This window comes from Aspergillus aculeatinus, assembly GCF_003184765.1.
Source record: "Aspergillus aculeatinus CBS 121060 unplaced genomic scaffold BO66scaffold_76, whole genome shotgun sequence".
Taxonomy (NCBI): domain Eukaryota; kingdom Fungi; phylum Ascomycota; class Eurotiomycetes; order Eurotiales; family Aspergillaceae; genus Aspergillus; species Aspergillus aculeatinus.
The window spans coordinates 1-15,555 of record NW_020291545.1 but is presented as its reverse complement, the minus strand read 5'-3'; the positions used below and the strand labels follow the sequence as shown (position 1 = coordinate 15,555).

Below are 15,555 nucleotides of genomic sequence, written 5' to 3'. Positions count from 1 at the left end.
ATCTAGGAGTTGTGATCGAGTGACAATACATGCAAGCGGGTGACGACGTGATAAAAAGGGTTCAATTTTAGGCATGTATTGTATATGTAGATGACTTCCACTTGGGGCGGTCGGACGCAGCTTGACAGCGTACGATGATCGAGGTCTCGTGTGACACCTTACCGGTAATATTGATGGTTTAATACATCAGGAAGTGCAAGTGAGCAATCAGGCTTAGAGACCATACATAGAGCGGTCAGGCCTTTTGCTTTAAGGAGTTGAGAGAGTGATTGCTTGCTGTCTCATCCAGCTCGGCAAAGTACTGCGCGACAGTACAATCTGGAACGAACTGGACGAGGCGTAAAGCATTTCCATCCTCATCTATCGGTTTCTAACACATCGAGGACAGTAATCCACTCGGGCGAAAATAGTGGGCGCGTGAAGTCTATGGTCTAAGGTAAAAAGCGGATTTGCGGGGCCTATGTCCTGCACTTTTCCCAGTTTCTAGACACTCGATGCTTTGTCCCTCTTTCCCAGAAGAAGAACCTGCAGTTGCGAGGGCCCATGAGCACACCCTAGAAGAAACAGAACGCTTAGTATTCATAACTTGAACTGGAGGGGAGTAGGCACCCAAAGCGGAATAGCGCAGCCCTACCTTGACCAACTCGAACTTATACTCGGGATCTCGCTCCCATTCCACGCTAAGAAGTAACTCGCAGAGGGCGACTTTGAGCACGGTGATCGCGAACTTACTTGCCAAACACCGTCGGGCATGGGTCGTGAACGGGAGATACTTCCCCTTGACCTGCATCGACCGAAACATGTTGATCGCGACCGGGTCGCTTCCCCAGCGGTCGGGGTCGAATTCGCGAGCGGAGGGTCCCCACGCACTTGGGTCAGTGTGCGTGCCGTACGCGTGCCAGCCGACCCAGGTCCCTGCGGGAATTGGGCTACTGCTCTCGGTACCGAGGCAGACGGGTTCCGTCGTGTATCGGTTGATCAGGTTGATAAGAGGCGGGTACAGCCGGAGAACCTCGTAGATGGTGGCTGTGAGGAGCGGGAGCGCATCGAGGTCGCTTTCACCGTACCCATGCCTTCGCTGTAAAAGCATCGCGACGACCTCCTGGCGCAGCCGTTCCTGGAGGGTGAGATTCTTCCCCAGCTCCCACATGGCGGAATTGAGCACGATGTCGATGTTCTCCACCGCGGCGATGAAGAGCTGGTTGAGGTTGCAGCGGAAGTGGTACTCGGATATATCCCCCTTTCTCAATGCGTGTCGCATTCGATGGATCAGCTTATCGTCATTGGATTCGGTGGGTACTTCTTGTTGTTTCTCCACGAGGACGGCATCCTTGGAATTAATCGCTGCAAGATCCTGGATCCGGGCCTCCAGCGTGTCCACAATGCGGATGCCATAGTCGCCCGACGGCATCAGCCAAGGCCAACGCTCCAGACCCGGAACGACACTGTAAATCAACGTCTGCAGCTTCGTCGAGACCCCGGTAACAAACCGATGCATTGCCTCGTGCAATCCCGCACGATATTTCGCGATCTGGCCGGGAGTCAAATCCAAGAAACTGTCGGCGACGACGTCGATAGCCCAGTCCAGAGTCGGGTGTTGGACTTCTACCCCCGACCCTGGGCGGTGCGCTTGCTGCCGCAGCAGGATTTGCGCTAGCTGTTGCGAGCTTTGTCGCGCGGGGTTGAGATCGAATCGGCGCTGTAGCCCCGGCTTGATGATTTCCGTGAAAGAGTCGTGAAGGGCGCCATGGGAGTCGATGATGTTAACCCCGAAGATGCGCGCAAAGGAGCTGTAGGGCAGCTTCTTGATGTTTCCGCCTTTGGCGAAGATCCCGTCGTTGCGGAAGACCTGGGCAATCAGCTCCGGGCGCGTCACCACCACGACCCAGCGGCCCCCATGCCACAAGTTCACGGCGCCAGGCTTTTCGACCACTGGGCGAATCCGTCGGTCGTATGAGTCCGCTCGTGTCAGTCCGGTGGCGATGTCATAGAGTGTCTGCCATGGTGGGATGGCTGGGAAGTCGGGCGCCGGGAGGTTGTGGAGCGTTGCAACGGTATATGAGATAACGGCGAGGCATACGGCAAGGATGAATAAAATTATGACAGACATGTTGATGTCTACATCGGTGGCGTCGGGAAAGTGAGATCAGTGGCTGAAAGGTATATAGGGCCTTTCTTTGAAGAAGCCACTGGGGTGCCTCCAGTAGAAATAAATATCTTTCTGGAAGGCACCCCTTCACCGCTCATTGAGCGAAGCAAGGGTGACCCGAGAAGACGACGACACCTTTTGATGCCTTTTGTAGGAGTTGTGTCATACGAGTCAGACCGGGTGATCTACATTGCATGGGAATTCTTATCTGTGACATACCACGACTCGGCATGGCTGCTGTCGCCTGGCACCTGGTTGGGGTATGCTGCAGCCCGCGAGCCGCACTGATGCTGCTAATGCCACCGAGTGTCAGAATTGTGCTTTTGGAATGTATGGCATTTGCTTTCAGAGGTGTTTTTCTCACGGCCCGATTGAGACGATCATCCTCGTCTGATAGTGAGTTAAGGACAGGCGCTCAAAAGAGATCACATCAGGCAATCATTGCTATAAGATTGTGAATGCGGCCTGGTTCATTTAATCGCGATTAAGCATCCTCTATTCATACAGATCAACCTAGCTATGTGATATCTGGTAGTCGCAAAGCTCTCTATCTTTCCCTTTCAATGTGCCCAACACAGATGTTGAATCTAAAGCTACCTCTACCTCACAGCCTAGGAATTAAGCCTCTATTCTCGAATCTGATACGAAGAGCTGGTTGTAGGCGGATACTCAATTTAGGAGCATACTACCAATGGAATTATCCAAATTGATGAATCCGTTCTGCCAGCCAGTTATCATGTACGAGCTGCCTAGTTACGGAAAGGTGTCAATGGAACGAACTTGAGAACAGTCCGCACAGTCTTTCCCCGAGCGGTGTGCATTGTGTGCAGAGATCAAGAACCTTGCTGCCTCAGGCACCCACCACCTCACCACGCTCGAAATATTCTTCGTGATCTAGGCTACTTCAACGAGCCGGCTCTTATTGCCTGAATACTACAGTGGCTAAGGACATAAACAGATGAAACCAGGTTACTTGGGAATCACCAAACCGGCACAATCGAGTCCATGCTCCCACTTTGGTGAAGCCGCGATCGCCTCGTATACAGAGGCGCCGATCTGCAGCTCTATACCCATCTCGGAACCAAGATCAGAGCTGGGGTGGGGAGTGCCCACCCGTTCATACGCCCACACGGGCGTCCAATATCCGCGATCTGCGACCACGGAATTGAATCTATCCGATCTGCTCCGCTCATTGGGTGAGTCTGAATCATGACCTGCATCCCCTCCCTCCACTTTCTTTCACCTCCGTCCGATGCAGCGGAACCACTCGGCCACAGTATCAGCGGTGATGTGCTGCCTGGAGCAAGTTGCAGAATCCAGGCGTGTCCGTCATCGATCATCGATCCGAACTCTGATCCCCACCGCCAGCCCCTTTTTCTATACGGAGCTCGAAATCCACATACGTAATGGGGTCGACAGTGGGGTAGAATCAAGGCCTGTGAACACATATAAACATTCAAATCGCGCCCAGCCGGCAGGCAATGCGTCCTCTCAGCTGGTTCTGTGATCCAGCACCGAGCCCCTCCTTCCCCCTCTCTCCAGTCTGCCCAAGAAGCAATCCACAACACAACCATGCAGATCGACGTAGGATACCTGATCGGGTCATTCGAGCAATTCGGCAAGACGGCATCCAGGTCCGCAGCCCATGTGCAGGCCGCGGATGACGGTCCGGTCGACTTGGTCCGTCCTATCCCAAACAGACCGACTTTCCGCGAACTGACTTATCGATAAACCACAGGCGATGCGCGCCATGCTGGATGACGTTGAGCCCGAGCGGGCCTCGGCCGTCCGGGACCTGATGCTATCGGAATACGAATATTCCGACCAAAAGTTCTCCGGCGACCAAGCTGCATCCCAGTGGGTCCCGGTCGGCCAGCAAGAACCCGTGAGCCGGGCTATCTCTAGCGTAAGTTCCCACACCCGCGGGTCGCATCCAGAAGTCCGGGTCAGGTTTTGTCATGGTGTGCGTGGTGGTCACTAATTAGCGTCGCCTTGTGAGGGGGGTTAGTGCATCAAGCAGACCGCAGGTTTTGTGGAAGTGATCCTGTCGAAAGCGAGTAGGGTTACCTCGCCGCGGGAAAAGGCGAAGATCGCGCATGTATTGCGGGAACTCCACAAGTGTGACACAGTACGTGGCCTGCCTCTCTTCTCCAGGATCTGTTGTCAGTCCCTCAGCAGTCGCGAGTCTCCTTGCCTGCTTTTCTGTGTCTGAATGCACGACCCCGAGATTAACGTTCTCCTTCTTGCTCCAGGCTCTATTAGCCGGTGGCCTACAGACATATGCTCCGACCTGCGCCAACCAGGTCAAGGCGGATCTCGATGAGCTTCTGGACTTGGAGCGTCGATGTGTCGACGCTTACTGCTAAATGCGGAACGTATGCACAAATGGGGCAGTGAGGTATTAGGGCAAGGGGATTACATCTATCACCCGTCGCTAGAAATTCTGCCAGTGTCTTGATGCAGGCAACGTCCGCGCATGTTCTCATCACTGTATATAACTTTCTACATTTGGATCAATAGAGACAGGAGTCATCTAAATGTGTACCAAAACACCCTCGGACCAAAGTTGAGGCCTAGGACTGTGTGGCAACCCACCAGTTAACACCCCAACCACGTCGAGACATAGAGATTCAAATGTAGTGAAAATACCGTGTTGGCGATTTCCAAAGAGTACAGCGTGCGAGATCTACTCATGTCGGTGGCGTGCGAGCGGAGCGGAGCGGGCCGGACCCTATCCATCCACCGGTTCGGGGCAGGGGTAGGTTCTTCATAGAAACCGGCACAGTAGCCATCAGCACCGTCACTTCGGCCGTCAGCCCAAGTAGTTACAGCAAAGTCCGTGCAAGAGGAACCCACGCCACACGGTTTGACAGCGGACTGCGCAAGCACGGAGAGTCACATTTCGGTACCCAAGGTTGCCAGCTGACACAGAGTGAACGGGGGCGTGTTTCTGGGAAGCAGGTTATCCAGAAGGCTGGGAGGGGATGGTTTCGCTGATCGGTGCTGAAGGAGGTAGTTGGTAAGGGTTACGTATACTGCAGATATGAATGAGTACGAGGAGCCCAAGGTCCGGTTGCTTGGGGCGTGGATGAGTAGAGGGTCTAGCAATAGGTTAATAAGCCAGCTCTGTGTAGTTGAATGGACGATTGGCAGGCCCTTGATCTGCGCTCAGTCAGCTACCCAGGGCGGAGACGTGTTGTAGCTCCTATGTATGTGATATGAAAAGGTAGAAAAGAAGAAACAAGGACACAAAGATTAAAACCCCGCGAGGAACGAGGAGACTCGCAGCCGTGGTCGCCTGCTCCCTCCGCCGCCCAAAAGGCTTCTCTAGGGTCATTGACTACCTAGTAAGCACAGGCACTGCGTCACTCCCTTCTGGTTGCTGCTATAACTCAAGATAGTTTGGCATAGTTTCGGCCAGGATAGCGGTTGTTTCAGCTCTGTCGGAATCCGTTCGATGAGAAAACAATGTCACGAGGGACATTTCCTACCTGCCGGACCATGATGGTCGCCCCCTCGCAGTGCGAGCTGCTGTACAGGTTCCACGGCGTGACAATGGCCCTGCTCAACGATTGCGCAATACATGCCCAGTAATGATGGTTGTCTGGAAAGTGTCCCCATGTCGAAAGGCGACAGGATTCTCGTAGAACACCTTAAAATACACCCCCCTGCGGAAATGTGCTTGAAATGACATGGCGGCATTCTTCGCCACAATGTCTGCTAACACCCGAGGATATCTGCGAGGATAACTGCCCCGCGTGTACTGTGCACGAACGAAATAGTCTGGAAGCCTCTCTGCTGGGCAGACTGGTCGTTCGAACAGGGACGCCTCGAAGCGAAGCGCGTATAGGGACAACATTGAATGCAGTGTCGACGGTGAATCTGCACAAATATAGTGTAGCGTTCAACATAGCTCTTCACCTCTCGACCGCATGCATTTTCCTTGGTTAGAAGCATTCACTGCACGTAGCAATACCTCCATCTCGGTGGGCTGATCAAAGAAAAACAAAAAAAGAACAGAAGTCATGAATTCCGATCTATCTTGCCTCCACTATTGTCTCACTCAACATACTGTCAAACCTCCCGCACACGATTTCTGCATAAGCCTTTCCCCTAGACTGCACACACCAGATAATCGAACCTACCCTCAAAAGGTACTCCTGCAAAGCAACCACTGAGGTCCCATCAACCGTGTCGAGACCCTTATTGCCTAGAGGGCATCGCGAGCGCCTTCGGTCACCTATGGCCGAGCTACTCAGCGAGGAAGGGTACCGGACCCTTCGACCCGGCGCGTCGAAATTCGCCCTGCTGCCCGAACAAGTCCAGGAGTGGCCAGACTTTGCGAAAGAGATCAAAGCCCTTGTCGCGCCCTACTGCGGCAAGTTCGAGCCCTTCGTCCCTGTGGTTCCCCGAGAGGTCTTTGCAGTGGCGAATGAGTTGGGGTTGCAGGGCCGCCTCGTCCAGAATGCCCTGCACCCGGTCGGCGAAGTGGCCGACCTACTTAAGCTTGGGGTTCGCTTTGGGGACGCCCAGTCCGGTGTCAATCGGCTCCTCCTGGAAGTCAAGAAACAGGAGAAACGCGAAGTCAAAGCAGATCTGAAGCGGAAGATAGGAGACCAGCAGGCCGGGGGAAAGCTCGTTCCCGACGTGGTGATGGCAGACACCAAGACCCATGCCATCCGGGGCGTGGGTGAGGTCAAGACACTGTGGAAATTCGAGCCCCGGAAGAAGCAAAGCTGGGAACAGTTTCTAGCCGAGAAACTCGGTGAGTATGGCCCAGAGTGGTGCGGTTTTCTTTTCCTCCCATGACTTTTCCTCCATGCTAAACGTTGACTGTGCCGTGCCAAAATTCAAAAGGCCAACCCGCCAGGTACATGGACGACCACTGCGTGCGGTATGGATTCCTCACCATCTACGACAGGACATGGTTTGTGAAGCGGGTCAACGACAACGAGTTCGCCATCTCGCCCCCCATTCAGGAGACCCGTGGGTGACTCAGGCCCCGGTAACGTTAAGTTGAAGGGATTCTTACATAAGCACAGCACCAGGCAATTCCTCGAGGTTTTCCACGGTTCGGTGATGGGATACGACAGCGTGCAGTGAATGCGGTAGGCAAGTAGGTTCCAAGTTCCAATTCCGATGTTGGTCATCCTGATGGCATCATGGATGGTGACTGTGACTCATGCTGTGAATGGCCCAACATCGGCAACGGGAAATAGGGCCTATCCTGCTCCTGCAGTGGTGGAAACAACCTTCTCTTTGCAATTCACCGGCACTCGAGCAGATACAGACATCCAGCGACTACATCGGCAAAGCTACTGCCTCTTTCTGTGACTGGCCTTGCTTGTCTGCTTCGTATATCACTCCCCGTTTCAAAATCATCTCACTCTCAACTCACTCTATCTGTCCTTCATCCGAGACTCACACCTCGTCATCCTTACTCCCAATCCAAGCAAACCATTAGCTCTGCTGGCGAAGAACCCACGCGTCGAACCCACGCGTCGAACCTTTTCCTCTTCCCAACATGTGGAGCTTCAACCTGGAAGGACGCGTTATCACGCTGGGCGAGCGGAAGCTCCATGTTGAGGAACAGTTGACCGAAGTCCTCGACCTCGAGCTGGGCGAGCGCAGCCTCTTCCTCAAGGCCCGAGACCTCGAAAGCCAGGCCCTTTCTTTGATCCGGATGCGCTACCAGCTGGACCCGAGGGGGTTCGAGATGGACACCGAGGAGGCGAAGCGGGAGGTGCGGGAGATTGCGGAGAACGAGTTCCTCCACGAGTGCGACGCTGTCAAGCTGCTGGGCGACGCGGGGCTGGGACCAAGGTACGCCGACCACTTCATGTGCTCGCAACCGACCTGGATGCCCTTCCCCGGTGGATATGGCCACGTGCTGGCGATGACGGTGCCTCCGGGCGAGAACCTGGACGAGATCAGCGACGAGCTCACCGATCGTCAGCTGGACGGCATCCGGACGCAGCTGGCGCGCATTCTCGAGTAAGTTTGAGCTGGTTTCCTCTTCTCTCTCTCTCTCTCTCTCTCTCTCTTTTTATTTTCCCCTTTCCATCACGAGGAAGGAACTTCGCTTCTTAGCTTCAGAAAAGAAAATGGATCTAACAGATTCCCCCTTTTGCGCATGCAGGTTACTGCGGAAGAAGGGCCACAAGCTGGTCGACCAACACCCGAGCTATCTGAACTACGACGTCGGCACCAACAAGCTCTACCTAGTCGATCTCACCCACCTTCGCGGCACCGACCCGGCCGGCAAAACCTCGTTTCCGATCGATGAGGAGAGCCCGTACGTGGAAGCGTTCAATATCTGGCGAGCACCATACCGGAAGCCTCAAGAGCGCCCGAAGGAAGCGAGCACGGCGCCGCCACGATCGGGGGACAAGTCGGCCACAAAGCCCCCCTCGTCCGATCAGCCCACCAAGAAGGAAAATCGGCGCCCATGGAGACATTGAAATCTTCAGACGAAATATGCGAACACGCGAATACTAACTCGATGGGACGGCGCTGGGAACCTTGGGAGGTCTTTATCTTTGTTGCTAGTTGACCTTCCATACTGTCGCACCGCAAATCCAAAATGCCACTCGAATGAAATCCGAGTTCTATTACTGAGCTAAGGAGCCGAAACTCAGCCCGCCTAGTCGGGCTGACTCTGAAGGTGTTTTTGTAAGCTAAGAACCCACCGGGTGGGGGTAAGGAATTCGTGCCAGCTGTTATTTTTAACGAGGAGGAAGGTGTTGAGAAAGCATCGAAGGTAGGGTCGTTGGCGAAGGGCGGGTAAATGATGTCGAGTAGATGATTTCAAACCATTCCTGCGTAGGATGGAGACGGAGCCTGCAGGGCAGAGTTAGGGCTTTCGGCCCTTGCCAGCAACGCAACAAACAGTAAGGTCACCACCCCTTTCTTTTCGCACAGGCATACTTGCACACGCCCAGAATCTCAACCCCCTCCGTATGCACGCCCCGTCGAGTAGCTGGCCAGAATACATACATGTACACATGGACGCACCTCGATGTCCTGCAGTCGCGGGCGCCTGTCCTCCCAGTAGACGTATATGAGCGAATCCTTCGCCCTCCCGCTGATTCTTTTCTACTCGCCTATCAGCCTCCATGCCAAATCCCCCCCCCCTCGGGCTTCGAGTAAGTGTATCTGAAGTACCATAAAATTCCTGCATCGACGATCCAGGAACGCATGCTTCCGCCTTGGGCGAGGCCTCGCCCCCAAGTGGGATCGACTATCGCCCGCAGCGGGCGCGCGTTTCAGAAAGAATGGAGCTGGGCTAGGGTTGACGTGGGGATGAAGGCGTTGGTTTATGGATCTGTGAGTCCTTGGCGTCAGCGCGTTCGTGTACAGTATGGATTGCTATCCGCGGCGCGGCCAGGTCACCATGGTGGCGGGGTGTGCTAAGCGGAGGTTTATTGGTTTTCGGACCAGTTTTGGGACGAGTGCGTTTGTCGACCGGGTCGGGTGTGATGCGCCGTTCGCGGTGTGTGCGATCGTGATTGGGGTGTTGGCCGGGTCTGGCGTCGGGTTGGCTTTCTGGGAGGCGCGTGGGTGCACCTCAAAAGATATAGTGTATCGTGATTTTGCGTTTACGGCGTTTTGGGGATGACGGGATGTCAAATATGGATGAGGGAGATATGATGATATTTCAGACAGCCTCTTGTCACAACTGGTCTTCCACACCTATTCCACCTTAGCACCGGATTGATATTTGACATACTCGTTCATCCCATGCTCAGGCATTGCTCTATGGCCGGTATAATGCATGTAGTAAGAAAAATACGGTTGAGACGGGTAATGCGGGCCTGAAGTTCGCGATTCACTTTCTCAGACTCGCGCAAATCAACCCTAAGTTTGGTCTTCTCCTTAACATACACTGCGTTTTGATTAAGAAATTGCTCGTTGGTAAACAGTGCAGGATCAACTGTATTAGGATCGATCAAGAACTCTTCATCCTCCGCAAGTACTTGTCCTGCAACAACAAAAACAACCATTTTAGTCCGTGAAGTCTTTTTGAGAAAGCATAGTTCGTTGGTGGCGGTCGCTTTGCGAAACTAACCCTTCTTAGTCCGTAGACCCTAAGAACAGTTGGGGCACGCTTCCTAATGCCTCCACGCTGTTTATAAACCTCAGGAAACTTTGGGTTCAACTGAATATTCTTCTAATTTGTTTTAATAAGAGACCTCTGATGTTCAGGATTATAGATCAACTCTCTACAGTAGATGCGTAAAGCATAATAATAGAACTTCGCCCGCACAAAATCCTAATAAATAAAATACTCCTTATACTTCTTCCGGACACGGGGAGGTTGCCAGAATAAAGCTTCCAGCTGTTGTTCAGTGAGACAAACACGGAGGCATAGAAAGGTACGAGGTAAGGTGTGCATTTAAGGACCAACAAGACACGATGTTCGAGTCAAGATTCTGCTCAACGAAGATGGTCAGATCATCCGCATTGAGGAACCATATCTTTCTAAAAGACCCCTTTCTCCAGTCAAGCCCGCCTCTTGTAACAAATATCTCAGGACTCGTCACCAATTCCCTGCTCATCTCCCACCAGCATTGGGATAGTCTCATCCATGTTGTTGCACAGATCGTTGACTGCCAATCTTGGCTTCCGAAGACCCGTGGGGCACTGGCAGGATAGGAGTGCCTGCCTGAACAATTCGCGTGTCTGGAGCTCATCTGAAAGGTTGAGCGCTTGGCTCATGATCTGGTCCACCGTCAAGGACATATAGCAAGGATCCAGCATCTCTTCGATGCACTTCTTCTCCTTTATGGGCCGCCGCACAAATATCCATGAGAATGGACTGGGTTGAGTTGAGGAACGCTATCACCGACCCTGCGTTGGGACTGAGAGGGTCGGCTCGGAGCGTCGGATGGATCGCTCACTTGGCCCATGAACTCGCCTTTGTGGTTCACGCAGTCTAACCAGGAGATTGGTTCTGAAGCGAGCGTGAAGATGGATGGATTTAGCTATCTGGCGAACTATCAAATGGGAGGCCAGGCCCTCCACAGGTTCATTTCCAATTCATGGGCGAGAGTGACAAAGAAGTGACCGCATACCAGGCATGCTTTGCTCGAAATGGCATCTCGAGAGTATATTGGCTTTCCCCTTTTCCGAGGATGCTCGGCACGAGTTCGAAGCTGCCCAGTTCCTCATCGGAAATTGGGAGATCGACTTCGTTTTCGGAATCAGAATCGGCGTCGTTCTCATCCCATGTTGCAAAGTCCGCCGCTCCACTCAGCGCGAGGACCCGATGGAAAAGCCATTGCATCTTTAGCAATTCAAACGAGAGAAGTGAGTGATCCTGTTGGGGTATCCGGGCGGAAGGGTAAGATTTCGCCACAGGTCGATTGTCTTTATGTCCGCTTGGCATCATTAACCTTGGGATTCCGAATGTCTGGGAGGCTTCAGGGATATCGGGGCGCTCGAAGGACGCATTCCTGGTAAATTGGCATTTGTCAACAGGAATAGTTGCACCCCAAGAGCGGTTTTATCTTGATTGACATCTAGCGGATTGAGGGCAAACATCGCCGTATCCCACATACAGTGAACGGATACTCTGAGGGTAAGACGATTGGCACAATACTCAGTGCCGCAACGCTCTAGTACATCTTCGTGCGAATTTGCGACTCTCTCTCAGGACAAAAGCACTCTAGCACGTCCCGGAAATCCCTTTCACGCGAGGAATCCCGATCGCGGCCTAATCTATAGGGGTATATATGCACGGAATCGAGGTGTAGGTGGTTATGGCTGATGAGACATCGATGCTTGTCTTGTACAAGGGCCTATGCAAAGTGACAATTAGCAGTAGCCACAAGATAAAGCATATGAATGCCTACCAGCTGGCTCGCAGACTTTAGAACATTTAAGGAATGGATTATTGACCATGCTTGATCTTGGAACTGCATCTCCGGTGTATTGCGTTCTTTTTGTACTAGTGTACCGCTAGAACAAACAGCAAGGACTCAATCTTTTCGATGAAGTTGTCTCATCCTCGTCTGTCGTCCTCTTGGTAGCGGGTCTTATTGGGGAAGGTTCGTTTCCACGATTGCGACCATACCCTTGTAGCACTTTAGTATCAGACTCATGATGAAAAGCGACGGAAAATGTGCTCACATGTCTTCAGGGCAGATAGGCAGACCTCACTACCCAACCATGTTCTCAGAATGGGATCGCCTTCCCGAGCTCTCTGAAGAATGACCGCTAGATTCTGAGGTCTGCGAACCATAGACAGATCATGGTCGGCGGATCTATGCTGATCTGCAGCATTTGACTCGGCTCGGCTATCACGCCTTACCTAAAAGGGTCCAGAAGCTCATCAAATAAGCCTTTCTTGTATTTTATAATGTTGAGGGGTGGATGGGTTTTCAGATGAAGGTGGATCAGCTTGCTAGGAATGGACTTCTGTCCACCCTCACATACGAAATGTTTTCAAGAGAGTCGATGAGACTGTGGGATAGACTGTGGGATAGAATGAAGAGCGAGTTTAAGAGAATTCGAAAAAGGCTGTCTTTTGCTCCACCCTGCCGCGGAGGAAGCTTCCTGCGGTTGCCTGTATGACCGCCATTCAACCCGGGAAAGCGCCATGATTGCGTAGGATTCTATCCAGCGGACGGAAACCGCCGGATAGACACTTGCGAATCTAGCCCAGCCGCCTTGCTATGTATCTTTAGCTCAGGCTCTAAGACCGACCAGACCCTCCCCGACTCCTTCTCCATCGGGATCCAGAATCGCACAGTCCCGCGGGGCAGTGTGTCCTCCACGATAAATGTGTCTTCCTCCTGGGCCCCGCGAGCTGGGTCCGGGAAGGCAAGCAGCCGGTAGTTCTTGTCGGGTCGCAGGAGCAGTGCTAGGAGATAGAGCCGGGGTTGCAGCCGCAGATACTGCTGGATCACACTAAACTGCATGTGGCCGAGGTGCCGTGCGCCCCGTTCGTGGTGCCGGTAAATATCTCCCTCCTCGTCTGCACAGGCTGACAGGAGGCCGAGTAGCTCCTGAAGGACTGACGTGCTAGCCTCGGCCGGATGATCGGGCTGAAGAAGCGATTGGAGGGTCCAATGAGTCAGGCTGTCCGTCAACGAGCATGGAGCAGAGCCGACACGCAAGGTGGACTTCCATAGCGTCATTGCATGAAACCCGTTTGGTGTGACGTCTGCATCAGTTGGTGTAATGATCGGGCACCGCAGGTGAAGCCAAGGCACTTTCCCAACGCGAAGATAAGCATCCTATCCCATGGGGCTGTCGCGAAGCAGACCGCTCTCCGCTTCTTGCTGGCTCTCTGGCAGCAGGGTTGTTTGATGGCAGCATTGGACTCACGTCAATGTCGTGCCGACAACGGCAGTGACATACTTGTAGCGGCAACTTCACCCTTCCGCGGCGATCCCGATCGTACACAAATTTGCATAGCAGAAATATCATAATCAAAATCTGCCAGTGCGATGTCTGTAGCTATGCTAAAGAACATTGTCGATCGTGTACCATCTGTTATACGTTAGGGTCCTTAGGCGTCAAGGGATAGACAATGACTATCATCTATCTAGGTGTAATGCGCTGGAAAATGCGACTGTAGCTCGATTACCATCAACTTGTCCATCGAAAGATTGAAATAGAGCGTCGTGGCTGCGACTGCTAACGCAATAACCCAATCCTAAGAGGAGACCAGATCTAACAGAATTCCCAAGAAAGAGATGCATGGCCAACAGCCGCAAAAGATCGATTGTCCAGATCAGATGACGGCACATTTCTAACGACAAGCAAGGCGACTAGGAGGGGTCGATCACGAAGCGTGGGACATGCTTCGAGTAGTGATCAAGCATACCGAACAGCGTTCGTGACGATTGCTGTAGAGTGGCGCTTTGAATATACGACCACTTACCCAGGTAAAACACCAATTGCCTCGCCCTCGACGTCATTACATTGACGCGCCGCTTGGACCTTAGGAATCCTGGTGTGTTAACGTTCCTTGACAGAGAAATTGACAGAGAAACAATCACACACTCTGCCTCGGTACCCTGTGATGAGTCAACCGTAAGTATGCGCGGCTTTCTTGTCGCGTTGTGGTAGCGATTGGCGAGATCGGCTTTAATTTTGGCGACCTGGGCATTATACGGCGTCAGGATTAGAACATCAATCCGTCTGGCCGAGAGCGTCATTGCCAGGTCTACGGCGAGACGGGCCTCCGTCAGGTTGAACCATAACGAGGACGCGTCTCGCTGCGCCTGCGCGTCGATATCTAGGAATCCGATATCTTGCTTGATAAGCCAGCAATTTTGATTGAAGCGGACGGTGATGGGTGAGGCAGCAATGTTGCCTCCCCATGTGCGCGGAGAGGGAAGCTCTGAACTGCTCCCTTCTTTGCATCTGGCCCCGTACATGTGCTCTTGCTTCTACCACACATCAGCTGCGGAAGTCTGACAGTCTTTTCTGATCAGTCTTTCAAGGGCCGAATTGTTCCACACCTCACGACGATGGGTCGTTTGCCATCACACAGGGATGTCATCTCACTTGGGCGGTGATTCGAGAGGCCATGAATTGCCGCCTCATTTCCGCTGGAGACCGAAGCTCTCAACTCTCTGCTCGTAGAATATCTTCGATGTCGCTTCGTAGATTACTTTCTGGCTTTGATATTGGATGTTCAGTGTGCAGGCCTCGTGGGCTTTTTCGATCAGTCTCCCAAAGGCCGAGTTGTTTCATGTGTCGAGAACCGGACCCGTCTGCCATCACGCAGCGATGTCATCCCACCGGTGCGGGTGATTAGAGAAGCCGTGAGATTCCCGCCCAATCCGCGCGGGAGGCCATAACGCTCCACTTCACCGTCGTAGAATATCTTGGAAGTCGCGTCGTATATTGCTTTCTGACTGCGATATTGGAGGTTTAGACTGCAGACGTTGTAGTCTTTGTTGATGAGCCTCTCAAAAGCCGAATTGTTCCATGCCTCTCAACCCTGGGGTGCAAAGCACAATGCTGCCAGTTGGTTGTGATCACCGACCAGATGAATGCTCGTGACCTGCGGTAGTTTGGCCAAGGCGTGGAACCTTTGAAGGGTCTCGATAGAAGGTAGCCTCATCAATGACGAGGAATTTAGGGTAGAACTCCCTCGCAACATCTCAGGCAGGTTGAGTGGCGTAGTTACCACGATGTCGACCTTGCGCAAAATGATGTTCAACGGCGCTCGATCGGACTTCATCTAAAGCAGTAGTCAGAAAGGGAACTATCCAGATGTTTGATCGAGAAAGGTGTTCTTGAATGAAGGGGGTGGGAGTGGACAAACCGGATCAGACTCTGATAACATGCTAGAAGGAACGATCTATGTTTTACAGACATTGTGAGGCTTGCTAAAAGTCTTTGGCCATCGGGTCAGGAGGTTTTGGTTCGAAGGAGGAGGATGAGAG

The 15,555-nt window shown here is 52.9% G+C and overlaps 6 protein-coding genes across 6 annotated transcripts; 3 read left to right on the top strand and 3 right to left on the bottom strand.

Moving 5' to 3' along the window:
* Positions 1-670: 670 nt before the first annotated feature.
* xanG (cytochrome P450 monooxygenase xanG) lies at positions 671-2,092 on the bottom strand (the record flags this gene model as incomplete). The annotated part of the gene is made up of 1 exon (XM_025643157.1): positions 671-2,092. A coding segment is annotated over one exon (1,422 nt), but the record flags the coding sequence as incomplete, so codon positions are not given.
* Positions 2,093-3,721: 1,629 nt separating this feature from the next.
* BO66DRAFT_443789 (uncharacterized protein) lies at positions 3,722-4,515 on the top strand (the record flags this gene model as incomplete). Its single annotated transcript, XM_025651535.1, has 4 exons — positions 3,722-3,829; positions 3,888-4,055; positions 4,158-4,277; positions 4,402-4,515. 4 exons carry the CDS (start codon positions 3,722-3,724, stop codon positions 4,513-4,515), a joined length of 510 nt encoding a protein of 169 aa, XP_025498436.1.
* A 1,837-nt stretch (positions 4,516-6,352) lies between these two features.
* Positions 6,353-7,143, top strand: BO66DRAFT_335820 (uncharacterized protein; the record flags this gene model as incomplete). The annotated part of the gene is made up of 2 exons (XM_025644258.1): positions 6,353-6,914; positions 7,007-7,143. Coding segments are annotated over 2 exons (699 nt in total), but the record flags the coding sequence as incomplete, so codon positions are not given.
* A 343-nt stretch (positions 7,144-7,486) lies between these two features.
* Positions 7,487-8,610, top strand: BO66DRAFT_463760 (uncharacterized protein; the record flags this gene model as incomplete). Its single annotated transcript, XM_025652428.1, has 2 exons — positions 7,487-8,143; positions 8,289-8,610. The coding sequence occupies exons 1-2, from the start codon at positions 7,674-7,676 to the stop codon at positions 8,608-8,610; spliced, it is 792 nt and encodes a 263-aa protein (XP_025498434.1). The 5' UTR covers positions 7,487-7,673.
* Positions 8,611-10,678: 2,068 nt separating this feature from the next.
* On the bottom strand, positions 10,679-13,290 carry BO66DRAFT_443786 (uncharacterized protein; the record flags this gene model as incomplete). The annotated part of the gene is made up of 3 exons (XM_025651534.1): positions 10,679-10,967; positions 11,224-11,604; positions 12,857-13,290. The coding sequence occupies 3 exons, from the start codon at positions 13,288-13,290 to the stop codon at positions 10,679-10,681; spliced, it is 1,104 nt and encodes a 367-aa protein (XP_025498433.1).
* Positions 13,291-13,926: 636 nt separating this feature from the next.
* BO66DRAFT_443785 (uncharacterized protein) lies at positions 13,927-15,487 on the bottom strand (the record flags this gene model as incomplete). The annotated part of the gene is made up of 4 exons (XM_025651533.1): positions 13,927-14,098; positions 14,162-14,550; positions 15,297-15,350; positions 15,482-15,487. The coding sequence occupies 4 exons, from the start codon at positions 15,485-15,487 to the stop codon at positions 13,927-13,929; spliced, it is 621 nt and encodes a 206-aa protein (XP_025498432.1).
* Between the last annotated feature and the right edge of the window lie 68 nt (positions 15,488-15,555).